Source organism: Tachysurus vachellii, chromosome 8, assembly GCF_030014155.1.
Source record: "Tachysurus vachellii isolate PV-2020 chromosome 8, HZAU_Pvac_v1, whole genome shotgun sequence".
NCBI lineage: Eukaryota > Metazoa > Chordata > Actinopteri > Siluriformes > Bagridae > Tachysurus > Tachysurus vachellii.
Window position 1 is genome coordinate 28,796,932 of NC_083467.1, and position 20,586 is coordinate 28,817,517.

The window sequence follows — 20,586 nt, forward strand, 5'->3', positions numbered from 1 at the left end:
TTGTTAGAAAGAGCATCAAAATTCAAAGCAATTATAAATGATTGTTACCAGCTGTGGATGAGCCAAAATCTAGGCTCCGCCCACTGGCTGTTTGAACCAATACATTTCCTCCTGCCTGAATGATAACTCCGCCCCCAGGATGCTTCTGAGTTGTAATTTGACACCATAGCTTTAAAGAGAGCTGTTTATTGGTTTGAGATCTAAACTTGTTGATTTTTCTTGAGCTTGTCTAGTTTTGGTACAAGAACCGTTTGTGTTTAACATCATCAACAAATTTGGGTTTAAATTGTGCTTTTGGAGATTAAAAATTGTGAAAAATCATAAAAACATTACCAGCCATCACTGATGTGAATGATTTAATAGTTGAAATAAATATATATACATATATATATATGCAGTATATCTGGTTCTGTATTTTAAATCTCACATCATTTCTGGTTTATTTGTGTCTCATTCTGCTCTGAGTAACACCAAATCAGCCATAAAGTGGAAAATGTGATGATGGGGTCTTAAAATTCTCCTGAAAAAACTCCTCGATTTTGATCCATCTGAAAAAAAAAACCCATTAAATAAATCAGTCTCTATTCATTCGTTTAGGCATTTCCTGGATTGTGACGAAGTGTAATGTTTCTCTGAGGTAAAATGTGCCTGTGAGACTGCTTTACAACTCCTTGTGTGGAATGAAGAGTGCCAGGTTCATGCTAGTGTTACATGTTTATTTACTTATGCACTAATTCCATCGTTCACTTTCATACACATCTATTGATATTAATGCACGTTTTCACCAAAGGTGCTCCCTCCTTTTCCTCTTCCTCTTCCTGTGTTTATGATCTCTGCATCTCCACTTCGGAGAAAGATGTTGACGTAGCTGCTGTTCAACAACATTGAAAGTGTGGGAACTGAACTTATGTAGCGAGACGGATAAGAGCTAATCTGACACTGAGAGTTTCGGTTCCACTTCCTGTTCCATCGACTCAACATTCACAGCTTTGCTTACATGGCGAAAGTGGTGTGGAGCTACCAGGCACTGATGCTCGATGAAAAAAAATTCAAGTCGGCGGCCGTCTCTCGGGTGGACAAGAGGTCTTACAAATTCCATTTAAATTAGCCTACATTGTGAAATATTTTCCAGACTTTATTTATTTAGCATATTTTGCTAAACCTACAGTAGTTGCATCACATTACAGTGTTTGACATTAACTGGGAAATTGCTTGTACTTCCCATTAGTAAAAAAATTTAGTATTCCATTTGAAACCATACAGTACTAACCTTCTAAATTTGACGCTAGACACTGGATAGAATAGAAGCCTTTATTTTGTCACATATACAAATTACAGCACAGTAAAATTCTTCCTTCCCATAGTAGTAGTAGTAGTAGTAGTAGTAGCCTTTATTGTCACTGGTCACAGGTACCGTGAAATTAGCCATCAACCTGTCCATACATACAATACATACAATATGACAAGGAGGGGACAGGACAGGAAGACAGGGGATTGAGGAAGAAATACAGCATAACATGAGGGAAGGGAGGAGAAAACAAACAACCCCCAGACTATGCTCCATATCCCATGTTTGGAGGTTGGGGTCAGAGCATAGGGTCAGTCATGATACAGCGCCCCTGGAGCAGAGAGGGTTAAGGGCCTTGTTCAAGGGCCCAACGGTGGCAGCGTGATAGTGCTGGGGCTTGAACCCTGATCCTCTAATAAACAACCAGAACCACATGTCAAATTGGGACGCAGTTATTGAGTAAATATAGTGTCCGTGCCAAAGAGTCCACATGATTTACTCTATTTATGATTTATAATTAAATGCATTTTAAATCCATGTCTTTGTTTAAATCCATGTTTTGAAATATACTGTATTGTGTTATTGTTGTATCCAAGGTGGCTGTATAGTTTATAGAGTAGAATCATAGTTGCTAATTAATTTTCTTAAGAATTAATTTTATTTAAACATATGAATCATTTTAATTAGGGGACACGGTGGCTTAGTGTCTTAGTGTCTTAGTGTCAAAGTTAGCACGTTCGCCTCACACCTCCATGGTCAGGGTTTGATTCCCGCCTCCACCTTGTGTGTGTGGAGTTTGCATGTTCTCCCCGTGCCTCGGGGGTTTCCTCTGGGTACTCCGGTTTCCTCCCCCGATCCAAAGACATGCATGGTAGGTTGACTGGCATCTCTGGAAAATTGTCCGTAGTGTGTGATTGCGTGAGTGAATGAGAGTGTGTTTGTGTGTGTGTGCCCTGTGATGGGTTGGCACTCCGTCCAGGGTGTATCCTGCCTTGATGCCCGATGACGCCTGAGATAGGCACAGGCTCCCCGTGACCCGAGGTAGTTCGGATAAGTGGTAGAATATGAGTGAGAGTGAGAGAGTGAGGAAGCCACAGTTATATTGGCTTAGACGGCTTAAAATCTTTTTGTAAATTTTTAGAACATAGACACAGGTTGGTTCATTATTAATCTGATAAAACAGTGGATTTGTTAAAGATTACTGCACACATAAAACACCACTGTCATATATCGTAATTGGGAAAACCAACAAGTACAAAATCAGATCAAATGCAATTGAATGGTACATTAAAACCCAAGTCTGAAAGTCTGCCGAATTGCCAGGAAAATGCATGTTTCCTGATTCCAATTTACTCTCCACAAATAAGAATAAACAGTACTACAACAAGGTAGTGTAAATGATGTATGCATTCGGCTAATGGAAATGAGATCAGTAAGATAATTATGCATCAAAGAAACTCCCAGCTTCTGGAGAAATGACCTTCAGGTCAGTGCTTGTGTAATCTTCAGCCTGTGTTGCATTTCAGCCGAGAAAACTGATAACGACTTTCTGTCAGCAGATACTGGATATGCAATGGCTGGAAATTTCAGAGGAAATATCTGTAGGCTGATACCTTTGGTAAAAAAAACAAACAAAAAAAAAACAACAGAAGGAGCAGTCATCTGCAGCGTGAACGTGTTCGTGTTAGTCTCATGTTCCATCTTGTATTACTGAAGAACTGTACATGGTTTTTGAGTCCAGATGCCACTCCATCATTCACCCAAAAATACAGAGATGTAGAGGGCAAAATGTTTTGCTGGATGACGTCGAATCGACAGTAATGTAAAGGGTTGCCAAAAAATACAGGCTTTGATTGTTGGCACTGCTGAAGCGTCATCAGTGAGAATGTGACCTTCCTTGAGTCTCACAGATGGTCCTAATAATTCATCCTCAAAAGAAACAGCCGTTCTTATGGACAAAATTAAAAAGCAATGCAAGATAAGAGTATAACTAATAATTTGCTCCTTTCGGAACTGCTACTATGCACTAACTAAAACGATTTTATCTATAAACCTCAGTCTTGCTCCAGTAGATCATCTCACCTGGATACTGTACAGTTATACCTGTGACCTTCTGGTGTATTTAAAAAAAAACTGTCTATTATTTAATCTGAAATCTGCTCATACTGAACATCTCAGGACTCTTCTTCTATGATCACTTCATCTATCCATCCATCCATTTTCTGTATCACTTATCCTACACAGGGCCAGAGGGAACCTGGAGTCCATCTCAGGGGACTTGGGGCACAATGCAGAGAACACCCTGAACAGATTACCAGTTTATCACAGTGCACAATCACACACTCATTTACACTTAGCACTTAATCAGCCTACAGCGCATGTCTTTGGACTAGGGAAGGAAACCGAAGAACTTAGAGGAACTCTCTGAAGCGCATGGAGAGGCTGGAATCGATTCCCCAAACTCGTTGCTTTCATTTGCAATGTAAAGCTCCATCTGGATTCCTGCAAATCTGTTTATTATGTCTATTATTGACTCATTGTACTGTAACTATAACAGCACTGCTATTAATAAGTGCAAAGTGCTAACTAAACAATGTTATTGCTACCAACTTAATTTTTTTTTTTTTTTTAGCAATTAAAGTGTTAAGCCTACTGTCCTTCAACTGGGTTCTCATTTATTCCATTTTGTCAGACATCCTTATCCAACTTATGTTTTTATACAACTGAGCAACTGAGGGTTTAAGGGCCTTACTCAATGGTCCAGCAGTGGCAGCTTGATGGATCTGGAATTCAAACTCACAACCTTTAAATCAGTAGATCAAAACCTTCTCCACTAGGCTTCCACATGCCCCCAGGCTCATGGAGCTCATGGGGAGTAACATGAATACAGTGCTATGACTGAGATGTTTGGTTGATTTGTACTTTGCTATTATAGTGAAATAACACTTTGTTTATTTTCTAAACCTATTGTCATTTATGGGGTCACGGTGGCTTAGTGGTTAGCACGTTCGCCTCACACCTCCAGGGTCGGGGTTCGATTCCCGCCTCCTCCTTGTGTGTGTGGACTTTGCATGTTCTCCCCGTGCCTCGGGGGTTTGAAACCCGATGACGCCTGAGATAGGCACAGGCTCCCCGTGACCTGAGGTAGTTCAGATAAGCGGTAGAAGATGAGTGAGTGAGTGAGAGTATTGTCATTTATGATTTGGCAGACACCTTTATCCTCTATCTGATTGGCAGTTAAGGGCCTTGCTTAGGGGCCCGGCAGTGGCAGCTGGACCGGTGGAGGTACAACACCTTAACCACTGCACTACCACTTCCCCTACTTATTATTTAGGGATATCACTTCTAAAAGAGAAAATCTTTTCTTACACATTTAAAGTTTTTTTAAAGTAAAAATGTTATGTATGTTCTGTATGTACACTATAAGGCCAAAAGTATGTGGCTACTTAGAGATCAGATGTTGATGTTGTAAGAGTAAGGAGTTCAGTCGCAGGGGCAGTCAGTGTTCCAGTTCATCCCAAAGTTGGGGTTGAGTCAGAGTCAGAGTCAGGGCTCTGTGCAGGACACTCGAGTTCTTCCACAACCATCAAACTTAACACATCATGTCTTCATGGACCTCAGGGGCTTCGTGCACACACATGCTGGACAATGCATGTGTTTGAGCCTCTTAGCTCCAGAGAAGATAAACTCTAACACCACAGCATACAAAGACATTCAGTATAAATCCAGATTTGTGGCAACACATTTGGGAAGGAATCACACATGGTGTGATGGTTAGGTGTCCACATACTTTTGACCATATATATGCAGTATGCATGAAAGTATCATGTATATCATGTATCAGTGTTAATCATTTCGCTCCTTCGATTAAGAAGGGAACCAAACATTTCTAATAGGTTTAATATTTCAATATCTGGATTGTTTTCATCTGCATTGTTTTCATCAACTAAATAAATCTATAGATACTACAACCACAAGCAAAATTATTCATTCATTCATTCATTCATTCATTCATTCATTCATTTTCTACCGCTTATCTGAACTACCTCGGGTCACGGGGAGCCTGTGCCTATCTCAGGCGTCATCGGGCATCAAGGCAGGATACACCCTGGACGGAGTGCCAACCCATCACAGGGCACACACACACACACTCTCATTCACTCACACAATCACACACTATGGACAATTTTACAGAGATGCCAATCAACCTACCAAGCATGTCTTTGGACCGGGGGAGGAAACCGGAGTACCCGGAGGAAACCCCCGAGGCACAGGGAGAACATGCAAACTCCACACACACAAGGTGGAGGCGGGAATCGAACCCCCAACCCTGGAGGTGTGAGGCGAACATGCTAACCATTAAGCCACCATGCCCCCCTAATTATTTATTCATTTATTATTATTTTTACACTTAATCCATAAAACAAGGCTGCAGAATTGTTGATTCTGGTTTTTTTGCTATTATGAACAGCAGCTACGCTAATTCCTCTCCACTGCTTCTGTTTTTCTACCCATCCTGAGGCATCCAGAGATTGTACCAGCTCCAGTTGTGTTCCGTGTCATGAAGATTTCAGACCTTCAGTGAAAAGACGCATCAACCCTGTGAGGATCCTGAGACACCTAGAGATGAACCAGCTCCAGTTGGATTCCGCTTCATTCTAAGAGAAGATGTCAACTCCATGTGGTCTCTGAGGACAACGACCTCCTCATCAATACACAATTATCAGACTGTATCTGACTGTAAAAAGGACTTTATTTATAATAACACTCTCTGGTGTTTATAACAGTTTATAATCCCACCCTCCAGTGTCACCCAAATGAGGATGAGGTTCCCCTTTGAGTCTGGTTCCTCTCGAGGTTTCTTCCTTTACCATCTAAGGGAGTTTTTCCTCCCCACAGTCACCTCAGTCACCTCAGACTTGTTCATTAGAGATAAATACAAACACATTTAAATAGAAGTCTGATATTAATCTGGACCTTAGAATATTTGTATTATATTAAGTTTCGTATCATATTAATTATTTTGTATTATGTTCATGTTCTGTAAAGCTGCTTTGACACAATGTCAATCGTTAAAATCACAACAGAAATAGAATTTGAATTGAATTCAATAGAATTAAAGGAAATGATTCAGGAATTAGACTTAAGGACCACTTTAACACATTTCTGAGTTTTGCATATCACATCCGAACTGGATAAGCAGCACGTATCGACCTCTGTATTCCGGTCTTGTATTGTCAGACATCCCCCCACACCCCCCGCCCCCACCCCCCACCCCCTTTGTTCAAACACTTGATGAAGCCAAAGAGAGGTCGGGCAATTACGGCAGGGAATGAGTTGAATTAGATTAAAATGCGATAATGGACAAATGCTGAAACTCAGTGCCTCTCTAGAGGCTGGAGGATAGAGGATGGAGATGAATCCGGGGTAATCTACTGCGAATTTCACGTGCGAAGGTCACGCTTTTAAGCACGGGACAGCGTGTGGAAGAAACAAAAAGAATCTGACTGCTTTTAACTTTCAAAGTCATGCTTTTTTCTCCCCTTTTTTCCTATTAATATCCCACTCACACAGGATGGAGTGCAGGTCTGATGTGTGATGCTGTTTCTATGGCACCTGGATGACGCAGATCTCACCATCTCACTGCATGCTGACGTCAACCAGGGCGATAGATTGCTGTCATCCTATCCGTGCTAATAACCGGTGTATTCAACACCTGCATTCAGCTATTGACAAGAATGGGGTGCTAATTATCTGTAATTACACGAGGGAGTAGACACACCACCCATGCTTTATGAGTGCACTGGCACAGTTGTAGAGATAGTGCTTACACAGTACACACTCACACACACTCTCACACACTCTCACACACACACATACATTTAGCAGACTCCCTTATCCAGAGTGACTTACATTTTATACAACTAAGCAATTGAGGGTTAAGAGCTTTGCTCAGGGGCCCAGCAATGGCAACTTGACCTGGGATTCAAACTCATGACCTTCTGATCAGTAGTCCAACACCTTAACCACTAAGCTACTACATCCCTAAACACACACAAACACACACAATAATTTCTACTTAAATAAAGGTTGGGGGGCACGGTGGCTTAGTGGTTAGCACGTTCGCCTCACACCTCCAGGGTTGGGGGTTTGATTCCCTCCTCCGCCTTGTGTGTGTGGAGTTTGCATGTTCTCCCCGTGCCTCGGGGGTTTCCTCCGGGTACTCCGGTTTCCTCCCCCAGTCCAAAGACATGCATGGTAGGTTGATTGGCATCTCTGGAAAAATTGTCCGTAGTGTGTGATTGTGTGAGTGAATGAGTGTGTGTGTGTGTGTGCCCTGTGATGGGTTGGCACTCCGTCCAGGGTGTATCCTGCCTTGATGCCCGATGACGCCTGAGATAGGCACAGGCTCCCCGTGACCCGAGGTAGTTCGGATAAGCGGTAGAAGATGAGTGAGTGAGTGAATGAATGAATAAATAAAGGTTTGATTAGCATCGATCAGCTTTGTAAATTCCAACAAGTTTTACTGATATATGGTCTTACTCTCTCTCCACTGAGATATAGTTTGGATGTCAAATAAATTCCTTCGAGAGTTCTGCATAATACACAATAAACGCACGACTCACAAACCGTGAACAAACACGTGAATTGTAATACACAGTTGATTTTTCTCATTGGAGTCTGTGTTCCTTTGAGAACAGACCATCCGTGTCGACAATGTGTTTTGTCTTTCATTATGTTTCTCAGTCGGGTATAAAAGCTTTTCAAATTATTTTCTGTGCCAGAATTCTTTAACAATAGACTTTCTGCCTTAAATATAGGTCAAGAATAAAAATTAATAATAAGTGATAAAAATAGTTAAAGTATGGTGAGTAATTTAAATATTAAAATAAACATTTGTACACATTTGTAAAAATATAAAATATCTAAAAAAAAAAAAAAAGCTTTAATAATTTCAAGATTTTTTGTTTAAAAGGAAATAAACATAATTTTTTTAAATTGGATTAACATTTTTAATTTTTTTTATTCTTTTAATATATTTCCTCTTTTACACAAAAGAAATGCTGAAATTATTGAAAACTATTTAATTTACTCAAGTGTTTAATATTATCATGTAAAATGTAATATATTTCAAAATAAATTTTATATATATATATATATATATATATATATATATATATATATATATATATATATATATATATATATATATAAATATATATATATATATTAGTGGTTAGCACGTTCGCCTCACACCTCCAGGGTTGGGGGTTCGATTCCCACCTCCACCTTGTGTGTGTGGAGTTTGCATGTTCTCCCCGTGCCTTGGGGGTTTCCTCCGGCTACTCCGGTTTCCTCCCCCGGTCCAAAGACATGCATGGTGATCCTGGAGATCCTGCCTTGATGCCCGATGACACCTGAGATAGGCACAGGCTCCCCGTGACCCGAGGTAGTTCGGATAAGTGGTAGAAAATGAATGAATGAATGAATGAATGAATGAATATTTCTACATATATATTTCTAAACAAGCTAATTTACTTTATTAAGATTTAATTCTATGCAGTTTATCAGACAAAAAGCCACCAAATGTCCAGAGTTGTGAGCAGAAAAATTGCTTCTTTCACTGTTTTTTTTTGCAAATGGATTTTATTCCTGACCAAAAAGATGCGGCCTTCTACAAAATCGATCACAGTCGGTACATTGACAAATCCGTCACACCTGCATCGTGTACGTTAGATACGAATACATTACAAAACGTAAATGCGCGATTGTCATAGGTACTTCATCTACGTGAGACATGAAAACACAAACTTTGATGTGATTTCAGACAAAGACACGATGCATGAACACAAACAACATTACATCATTAGTTTACAGATGTGTCCTGAATATAACATAGAAAATGATACTGGCTGTTTCCCTGAATAGGGATATTTCTATTTCTATTCATATATTTATACATACATTTTGTTTTGTACAACAATTAGTAAAAATGTAAGTCATCATTTCATACAGTCAGCAAAGACATCATTTCTAGTCAGCAAAGCTTATCAGCAATGACAGCTAACATTTCAGCCTTATTTGAATGAACAGTACAGAAGAAAAGAAAGGAAAAATGATATTAGAAATATATTTACAGTTCAATGCCTTTACAAAGCAGCAGGCGACTACAAATACTCCTAATGTCATAAATATATTCTTTTCATTAATTGGCAACACTTTAAGGAATAAACTTATATAATTCTTACTGTTTTAGTGACTACTAAAACAGATCGAGACCTGAAGCACGTATCTAAAGAGTTGGTCATGTATCATGGATTAGAGTTGTGAGCTACATTAATTGTTACCTACGTTATTCTGACAACAGAAAATCTTCGGGAGTAATTAATAAAAATAATTAGTTTTCAGCTAACTATACTAGAAAAATGAGAGCTAGTGGAAATATCTAGCTAGCCAAATGGACTGAACTAATCTGTGACCATAGTGAAGAAAATTGTCTTTATTATTAAATATGTAATAAATTTTATTCAGGAATCCCAAATTTATTCCCAGCTCACATCCATATTTATTTATTTATTTATTTATTTATTTACTTACTTACTTATGTTTGACAGCTTGCCACTATTTGACACTTTTCCTATTTGTTCTTACTTTTTTTTATAGACTACATAGAAAAATAAAAAATATAATACGAATATAACAAACTAACTTTTGCTTCCACAGAAAAATACCAACATTCTAATTAAAGAGATTCATTTTCTATCAATATGGAACTTGTAGCTCCACTATTCAATATCAGAGAATATATTTGCATATTATTTAAATATTTTGACGTGCTGTTATATTTTAGGACACGATAACTCTCGCTTTGGTGAGTCAGATAGATTTTCACTCATTGACTAACAAGCAACTGAGTTTCCCTGAAAGGATTTCATCATTAAAATATATATATATATATATATATATATATATATATATATATATATATATATATATATAACTCCGTCCAGGGTGTATCCTGCCTTGATGCCCAATGACGCCTGGGATAGGCACAGGCTCCCCGTGACCCGAGGTAGTTCGGATAAGCGGTAGAAGATGAATGAATGAATGAATATATATATATATATATATATATATATATATATATATATATATATATATATATAAAAGCATGACTTGTGTCTGACGTTTCTATAGTTTCTTTGGTTAAAAGGCTAACTAATGTTTAGTACTCTTAGTTATGAATAATAATGAATTAGGGTGCATCTCAAATCAACTCCCTCTGTAGTGAGTCAGTATAGTAGGGCTTGGTAGTGTTGGTAAGGACTCTGGCTCACTATACAGTATATTAGGACACTGATTGCGCAATCTCCAAATCAGTCACTGTAAAATCCCCAAAATATGAAATATTTGCGTTTTATATCTCATATAAATGTGTCATTTGTGTCACTTTACTTCAACAGGATCAAATAATAGCTAGTGGATATTTTTTTTGATCATATAAGCCATCATTAGCCATACAGAACATTAAATAACGTTACCTCACACTAGCGTAAGTGATCATTTGAGCGCTACAACGATGCTAACAAGCTTCTTACATATGTAAACGCACTTAGCTGAGTTTGTCTGCCTTATTTTATTGAGCTGAGAAGCTTTAGAATAATAAGTCACCCAGATTCCCAGTAAGGGAACATAGTGAGAAGGGACGCGTTCTATTTTTGTGGGATCTAATTTGTGGGAGCAAAAATTACAGTTCACTGAAATGATTCCATGATTAAGAGCGAGAGAGAGAGAGAGAAAGAGTGAATGTAAAATGGCCGACTCCCTGATCAGAGCCCGGACTCCTGAACTAGGAGCCGACTGAGACGCAGCCTAAATTATTATGCGTCTCTTAAAGTGTCGCCAATTAATTAGTTTTCTCATTCAGGTAGAATGCACTGTGTAAGATAATAAGGCAGTGTGAGAGCAGTAAACCTTCCTTCCTTCCTTCATACGTCAGCAGAGAATGTGTAGACGCAGTCACGTAACCTTCGAACATGATGCGCATTATGCATCTTGTCGTGTTCGGTCACGTGCTCAGTTGAAGGAATTCTCTGATTTGTCAGCTTCGAGGCAGCTCTTGCCATTTAAATGTTCGCTGTGGCCGTCGATGCTGTAGCAGCCCTGCACCTCGGTGATGGACGAGGCCGTGTAGGACGTCGATCTGAGCGCCTCGCCGTGAGTCATCGCGCTGCCAAACTGCATCCGATACTGATTCCAGTGTCTCCGTAACACACTCTGAACCTAAGGACAGATTTATAAATGTTATTTTTTTCTTTAATAAAATTCATGCTGCAAACATAATAAGAGTTTATAAGCGATAAAAGACACAAGAAAAGCTCTTTTCATGTTATCTGCTTTAACCAAAAAATGACATTTACAATGTTTTACATTTATAAAAGGGAGAAATATAATGTGTTCAACATTAAAAATGTAAAATTAATTTTTTTAGATTCAATGAAAAACAAACAATTAGGTATAATGTAAAGTTTTCCCCCCTAAATGTTCCTGGGTGATATGATGCCAACGTGTCGCTAATCTAGTTTGGAGTCATTCAGGATGTTATCTGTTTTCACATTCAGAAATAAAAACAGTGCGGAAGAAGTTCTAAATCTGTCAGCAATAGAATTTTACATTTCATTTTCTAAATAATTAGTTGGTGTTACAGCCTCACCTCACAACCTCACAACCTCACTTTATAAATCACTTTTGTGGAGCCTTGTATAAACAAACTAAATACAACTAAATATTTATTTATCTGTAACAAATAAGGACAAAAAAATAGGCTAGTAAATGTGAATCAACCAGTTGGCTCTATTGCCCCCTTTTCCACCAAAAAGAACCGGGTGCTGGTTCAGAGCTAGCACTGGTACTGGTTCAAAGTTGGTTCCACTGGCGATCCTCCTAAGAACCGGTTTGTCTTTCCATCAGTTAGAGAGCATCACAGGGCCGAGTCTGACGTCACTGTATACGTGTCACGTTACACAGCAACATTAGCGCAGCAGCAGCAAACACAAACACATCAACAATGGCGGATGTTACTTTACTGTTAATGCTCATGGCTTTATGAACCTACATTAACACCCAAACGCTACGAATCCAACGTGTACGTGCAGCTCCATGTAATCTGTATAAACGGAGGTTGTAATGGAGAAAGTACATAACGTTATTTTATCATTAACACAGAAAAAAGTTAGCCTTAGCATGTAGCTACTTACTATCATGTGTGCTGATAATGTATCATATTGCGGTAAAGTAAAAGTGTATTAAACATTAGTATACTTAAGGTACATTATCAAAGGCGCTAACAGTAGCCCCGCCCCAAGCCCCACCCCCCAGCTCCTACTTAAGGCACATTATCAAAGGCGCTTACATTACCCTAGCCCCACCCCCAGCTCCTACTTAAGGTACATTATCAAAGGCGCTAAAAGTAGCCCGGCCCCAAGCCCCACCCCCAGCTCCTACTTAAGGTACATTATCAAAGGCGCTAACATTACCCCACCCCCAGCCCCGCCCCCAGCTCCTACTTAAGGTACATTATCAAAGGCGCAAACAGTAGCCCCGCCCCAAGCCCCACCCCCAGCTCATACTTAAGGTACATTATCAAAGGCACTAACAGTAGCCCCGCCCCAAGCCCCACCCCCAGCTCATACTTCAGGTACATTATCAAAGGCGCTAACGGTAACGGGTAAGCTGGGATAAGCTGGTAACGGTAGCTGGGATATGCAAAGAAAAAAAATCTACTGTGGTGTAATGTATATGTCTACTTCTAAATACAAATAACTCATTCTTATTGATCTGTAATGAATTATTGTTGGATGCTAATTGGTGGATCTGCACCACTGATACCGTCAACCTTGTATTAGCTTCGCAATCAGAACCAAAACTAAATTATTATAATTATGAACAGATCCAGAGTCGATAAATTTATTTACATTCAATTAAACAATTTGATTTTATTTCTGTTTTTTATTTCTGTCACCACTATTGAAATACAGATCAGAAGGTTGGGAGTTCTAATCCCAGGGCTACCAAGCTGCCACTCCTGGGCCCCTGAGCAAGGCCCCAAACCCTAAAGTTGCTCTGGATAAGGGTGTCAAAATGCTATAAATGTAAAAATAATGATTTGTTGCCTGAATGTGTTCACCTGTAACGTGTATTATTTTGGACTGTTCACCTAGTTGGCCCTGATACCCTGATGGCCTTGAGTTCTGTGTTTCATTAAATTTTCTAGTTTCATGCTCCACTGGTCTCAACCCTCGCCTGCTAGTTCCAGATCTGACATAAAGAACCTAAACCTCATGCATAACTGTGTGCTTCGGATCGTCCTCGTCCTCCCCGAAGGCCAGACTGCAGTAAATTGTGTGAAAAGCAGGAAGTCTAAAAAAACTCAGCAGGTCGTCCGATTCTGGGGCTGCATAACAACAGGACCGAGAACATAACATCTTAACATCTGCACCACACATCCTGAAAAATATTTCTATTTCAAAAAGGATTAAAACCAACAATACATCAGTACCAAATCAATATAACTGACACATTTATAATTTATTGGCATATGTACTATTTATAATAACAATTTCCCCGACATACCACACATGCCACATGGAATTCTGGCCCAAAGTTGGTCCAAATGCGTCAAATAGAGTAAAACTCTGCCACAACTTCACAATGTCACCAGAAATCAGCCATAACCGGCCCACAAACAGTGCCAGAATCCGCAGATTTCCGCCACACACGAGCCAAAATGCCACCAACTTAAACCCAGAATCGCCAGAAAACAGCCATAACTGGAAAATCTTTTCAGTGCTAATTACACGGATGTGTATAATGACTGATATATTCGCAGGTCATCATACAGGATCGTGCAAACCGTTAGTGACAAACAATTCAATTTCATCTTCATTTTCTACCGCTTATCCGAACTACCTCGGGTCACGGGGAGCCTGTGCCTATCTCAGGCGTCATCGGGCATCAAGGCAGGATACACCCTGGACGGAGTGCCAACCCATCACAGGACCCACACACACACACTCTCATTCACTCACACAATCACACACTAGGGACAATTTTCCAGAGATGCCAATCAACCTACCATGCATGTCTTTGGACCGGGGGAGGAAACCGGAGTACCCGGAGGAAACCCCCGAGGCACGGGGAGAACATGCAAACTCCACACACACAAGGCGGAGGTGGGAATCGAACCCCCAACCCTGACGGTGTGAGGCGAACGTGATAACCACTAAGCCACCGTGCCCCCACAATTCAATTTCAATTTTAATTTTCAATTTATTTGTATAAAACAAAATAAAGTGGTTCAGAAATCCATCCTGACACTTTATGAGTACTGATTCTTCATAATTGTTTAAACAGTTCTTAGGATCTCATTAGTTCTGGAATCACGTTTCTTTTTTCTTTCTGTACTGCTTTTTTGTCTTTCATAGCGCATAGTGTCGAGGTATAATTACGGCTTTTAGTCGTCCGTTCCGGCTCAGCTAACTACTGTATTAGCTCCTGACTCCATAATGGATATGTCTATGTGAGCGCTGTATCACTCATAAAGCAGCTACTTAGAAAAACACAGAGCTCATTTGAACCTGGATCAGCAGCTCAGTAGCTCGACAGCGTGACTCATAAATCTGCGCATAAAGAAATCAGCCATAAGTCTTTAATTATCTAGCATTTAACTGAAACCTTAAGAGAAAGAGATGAGATTTTGCAACAGATCTTTGGGGATTTAATTGTGTATCTGATCATAAATGAGGAGAGGAAAGCACACGGTCGAGACAGAACCCGTGGAGGATTTAAAGATAAACAGGAAAAAGAGGAAAAAAAGGAAATCTATTCGCAGTGAAAGTGTTCACGCTTACCTCTCCATTAAAGAAGCAGAAGATAGTGGCCACCAGAAGACCCTGAAAAAGACGAATCATGTCAGTCTTCAGTTACGAGATCACATTCAGTTTTTAGTGTGTTTTGGTCAGCAAGGTGTTTAAGGAGCGCATCAATGGCAAGCTCCTTCTTCTGCATCATACACAGCAGAATGAGCTTTGTACTGTCACACAACATACTACACAATATACAATATAATAAATACACAACATACTACACAATATACAATATAATAAATACACAATATACTACACAATACACAATATACTACACAATATACAATATAATAAATACACAATATACTACACAATATACAATATAATAAATACACAACATACTACCCAATATACAATATAATAAATACACAATATACTACACAATACACAATATACTACCCAATATACAATATAATAAATACACAAGATACTACACAATATACAATATAATAAATACACAATATACTACCCAATATACAATATAATAAATACACAATATACTACACAATACACAATATACTACCCAATATACAATATAATAAATACACAAGATACTACACAATATACAATATAATAAATACACAACATACTACACAATATACAATATAATAAATACACAACATACTACACAATATACAATATAATAAATACACAATATACTACACAATATACAATATAATAAATACACAATATACTACACAATATACAATATAATAAATACACAACATACTACACAATATACAATATAATAAATACACAATATACTACACAATACACAATATACTACCCAATATACAATATAATAAATACACAATATACTACACAATACACAATATACTACCCAATATACAATATAATAAATACATAACATACTACCCAATATACAATATAATAAATACACAACATACTACCCAATATACAATATAATAAATACACAACATACTGACTGTTATTTTGACCTGAAAAAAAAAACAATGCTAAGCAGCGTGATGTCCAAAATTTATGCTGCATTAGATTGAGTCGAGTTTAAAGATTTAATACTAGAGAATTTAAAAACACTGTCAAAATAAAGAAGGAAACTATGAACAATGATTTAAGATAAAAAAAGATACTATAAAATAATGAATAGTTTAATTTTTAAGTCTTACATCAAGTTATTCTGGATAAAATTCTGATTTAAATGATAGTAGAGTTGAATGCAGGCTGTAAGTGTTTGGTCATCTGTCTTTACAAAACATCACATCAAATGAACAGAATCATCAGCGGTTATTGGTTATTGTCCTTTAAATACAAATAGCAAATTAATAGCATGATAAATTCACCTGCATCTTTAGGGTTTCATGAGATTGAGTAGCACCTTGTGGATACAACACACAAAACCTGCAATATTGGAAAGAACTTGAAATTTTTCAAAGTTAACGCAGATTTTCTGCAGATTTGGGCGGAGACTTGTGTGAGTTGTGTGACATCTTCACAACAAACTTTTTTTTAGCTAGAGATTTTTCTCACAGAAAGATATTAAATATGTGTTTTCACTGGTTGAAGTTTTAAAGGAGAATCCTGTGATATATACTGTATATATATATCGTCGCTGTCAGACAGAATCCTCGTATCTCCAAAACGTTATTTTTCAGGAAATTAAAAAAACGCCGTACCTTATCTGCAGTACACAGGGTTTAGTCCGCGTTGCAGTGGATTGTCTTGCACTAAATTCCTGTCCTCAGACGAGCACCAGAACTAGCGGGATTTTTTTTTCTTTGAGCCCAGTGTTTTGAAGACATTTACCTCAGAAGACGTGTTGATTCGTTGCGACTCTTCTTGAGGAGAAATATGACGTGAAGCTCTCCCGCGGAGTGAGGAAGAGGTGGACAGTTGAAGTGTCCAATGGAGTTATGAAATTTGCGCTCAAGCTATTTTCAAGACTTTAGATTGGTTAATAACTTGTAAAAATAACAGACCCACGTGTGGACTGACCAATAGCATCGATATGTGAAAAAATATGACATTGACCAAATTTGGACATACGAGGTTTCCACCCGACAGCGACGATATATATATATATATATATATATATATATATATATATATATATATATATATATATATATATATATATATAAGTGCATCTCAATAAATTAGAATGCCGAGTAAAAGTTCATTTATGTCAGTAATTCAACTCAAATAGAGAAACTCATGTATTATATCAATTCAGTACACACAGACTGAACTAATTTAAGTCTTTCATTCTTTAAATTCTGATGATTTTGGCTCACATTTAACAAAAACCCACCAATTCAAAATCACTATGAAGTTCGGACAAATTCGACTGAAGCAGGTGTTTGGAAGCCTGTCTAAAATCTAAAGCATAAAAATTTGATTGATTAGAAGTCATTCCTAGCAGTGCTGCTGAGCCCCGACGTTTTCATTAACTCCTGAGACATGTCATATATGTACAGTATATATAGTTTAAACAGAGGGGGTAAGGCTGGTTGAAGGAAGAGGAAAATAACAGAAGTTGTAAGATTCACAAACTGATCCTTTAAGTTTTTAATAATACTACTGTAAATTAGACTTTATTATGTCTTCAATCCACCTACTGAAATATTCTTGGGAGGTTGATGGAAACAGGAGATTGTAGAAAGAAGAAAGAAAATGCTGTACAGACAATAATCTATTTACATTTAGTGCAGATGCTTCCTTTAAGATTTCTAGAACATTTTTCCTTTTTTTTGTTTTTTTTTTTGCTTGTCTTCAACCTCCCCCTCTATTGATGCCAGTTGTGTTTTTTTAAAAAAAAATTTTTTTTATGCCATGTGACACTACACACTCAATTTAGACTCACCTGATAATGCATTAAGATGTGCATGACGTAGTCGTAAATCTCAGATAAGACACGTCCTGCAGGCTTATAGGGCAGGAGGACGAACTGGATTCCCAACAGAGGGACGAGGATAAGAGTGGCACGCACCGCCTTCATGTACAGACTCGACTCGGCCTGGTGCGTCACCTTCAGCTTGGTGATGAGGACACGTACGATGTTAAGCAGGAAAAAGAGATTCACCTGATGAGAGAGAATAAACAGAGTAACAAGTGAAATGCCGGTCAGTTAGAAGGTCTTGTGTTCGAGGGGATTTAAACTCACAACTTTCAAAAATTACTAATAAAAATATTATAAGTTAATATATAATAATATAATAAAAAAATATATAAATTAAGGTAAATTCTTTTCTTCATATAAATTAGCAAAGATGTGTTTGCTTTCTATAATCGTGAAACTATTTAAAATATATAATATGTGAAGAGATTAACGGAGCGTTATTAAGCAAACTAGATGTGACACGGCCAGGAAAAAACCCTCGAGATTATAAACGTGTACAAACATTATATTACTATACAAATATGACAACTATCTACGTCTGATGCTGCATGAAAGCTATGTTTCCATAAACTAAAGGAGCAAATTTTGCCTGCTAAAAATGTCTAGTTTTATGGACTATGTTAGTCAAAAAGGTAACTACGCCTCTGGTTAGGGTTAAACGTCATCAGCTGTCTGTTACACAATTAAATAATATTAAATCTACATTCTAGACAAGAACAAAATTATAGCATGTAACCGGATAGAAATGGGAGAAAAATGAGTGAAAGTGCTGTCATGAATATAAATAAATCAACTAAACTATCACTGATTGTAAGTTTATGTGCAGTAACGGAACAAGAAGAAGAAGATCAACATTAACTCCAGACGTCTCACCAACAGCGCGGCGCAGATCGGCCCGTGGATGATGTACAGCAGAGACGTGTTGGAACTGATCCAGCAGCTACATATACATAAGGAAAATATCATGGTGAGCATTTACACATGTAGACAAGATTGTCGGTACCCTTCTAATAAAGAAAGAAAAACCCACAATGGGCACTGAAATAACTTGAAACTGACAATAGAAATAATAAATAAATATGTCATCATCATCATTCCATAATTTGTTATTTATTATTATTCATTCATTCATCTTCTACCGCTTATCCAAACTACCTCTGGTCACGGGGAGCCTGTGCCTATCTCAGGCGTCATCGGGCATCAAGGCAGGATACACCCTGGACGGAGTGCCAACCCATCACAGGGCACACACACACACACTCTCATTCACTCACACAATCACACACTACGGACAATTTTCCAGAGATGCCAATCAACCTACCATGCATGTCTTTGGACCGGGGGAGGAAACCGGAGTACCCGGAGGAAACCCCCGAGGCACGGGGAGAACATGCAAACTTCACACACACAAGGTGGAGGTGGGAATCGAACCCCGACCCTAGAGGTGTGAGGCGAACGTGCTAACCACTAAGCCACCGTGCCCCCCTATTTATTATTACTTTTGTCAATTTTAAGTTATTTCAGAGACCCTTGTGGGTTTTTCTTTCTTTAACGGAAGGATACCAACGACGTTGTCTACACGTATATAAAGTGCTATCTATGTTGTAAGTTAACTATCAACCATTTGTATTAATAATAAAACATCTATACAAGTCTGATGCTGCATGAAAGCTATATTTCCTTTCAGCTCGAGTGCAAAACTAAAGAAGCAAACAGTGTCATAATACATACATCAGTCACAATAGAAACTACTGTATGCCTCTGGTTATGGTTAAATGTCTTCAGCTGGCTGTTACAGGATAAAATAATGTTCAATCTATAATCTAGACAGGAACATAATTAGTAACATGTATGTATTTGTCATCAGTTACACACTGTTCTATAATGTATTTATATTCATTACTATTACTATCGATATGTATAATGTATTTATATATTACTATTATTTATATTATTTATACATATTATTTATATATTATTGTATTTATATACATTACTATTACTATCGATATGTATAATGTATTTATATATTACTATTTTCTTGAGGTTCTGTTATTTTTGGCACAAAAAGCAGATAAACTGAATACAGCTGTTTTTCCTCCATTTCAGGGACACGTAGCAGTGATATACAGTATGTAAGTAAAAATACTTACTTGTCATCGTAATAATAACTTCTAGCTATGGCATGAATCGTAGTTGGTAACAGCGGAAAACCTGAAACAACGGCATCAACGACAGAAATCGAATCACGACACTGTAATCACGACACGACACGACGACACTAGATTAAATATCTATATCAAAGCTTAAGAAAGGTTTTGAGATCTCACCCCATCCGAGAAGATAGTACCACATTAAATGCTGTTTTTGGGCGAAGACGGCCACGACGATGAGCGTATGGAGGTAAATCCCCTCACACAACATCCAGAAATAATTACACCCGAACAGGTAGAGATGGACAAACTGAGACACTTTACAGCTGGTCTGAAGGGAAA

The 20,586-nt window shown here is 38.1% G+C and overlaps 1 protein-coding gene across 1 annotated transcript in view; it reads right to left on the bottom strand.

Moving 5' to 3' along the window:
* Nucleotides 1–9,053: 9,053 nt before the first annotated feature.
* Nucleotides 9,054–20,586, bottom strand: part of calcrla (calcitonin receptor-like a) — a 47,632-nt gene continuing 36,099 nt past the window's right edge. The window contains exons 8-13 of the mRNA XM_060877129.1: nt 20,422–20,575; nt 20,245–20,305; nt 18,965–19,031; nt 18,056–18,274; nt 15,199–15,240; nt 9,054–11,572 (exon numbers count right to left, since the gene is read on the bottom strand). Coding sequence (XP_060733112.1) covers nt 11,366–11,572; nt 15,199–15,240; nt 18,056–18,274; nt 18,965–19,031; nt 20,245–20,305; nt 20,422–20,575 — 750 coding nt within the window. The 3' untranslated portion in view covers nt 9,054–11,365. The remainder of the gene's footprint in view (nt 11,573–15,198; nt 15,241–18,055; nt 18,275–18,964; nt 19,032–20,244; nt 20,306–20,421; nt 20,576–20,586) is intronic.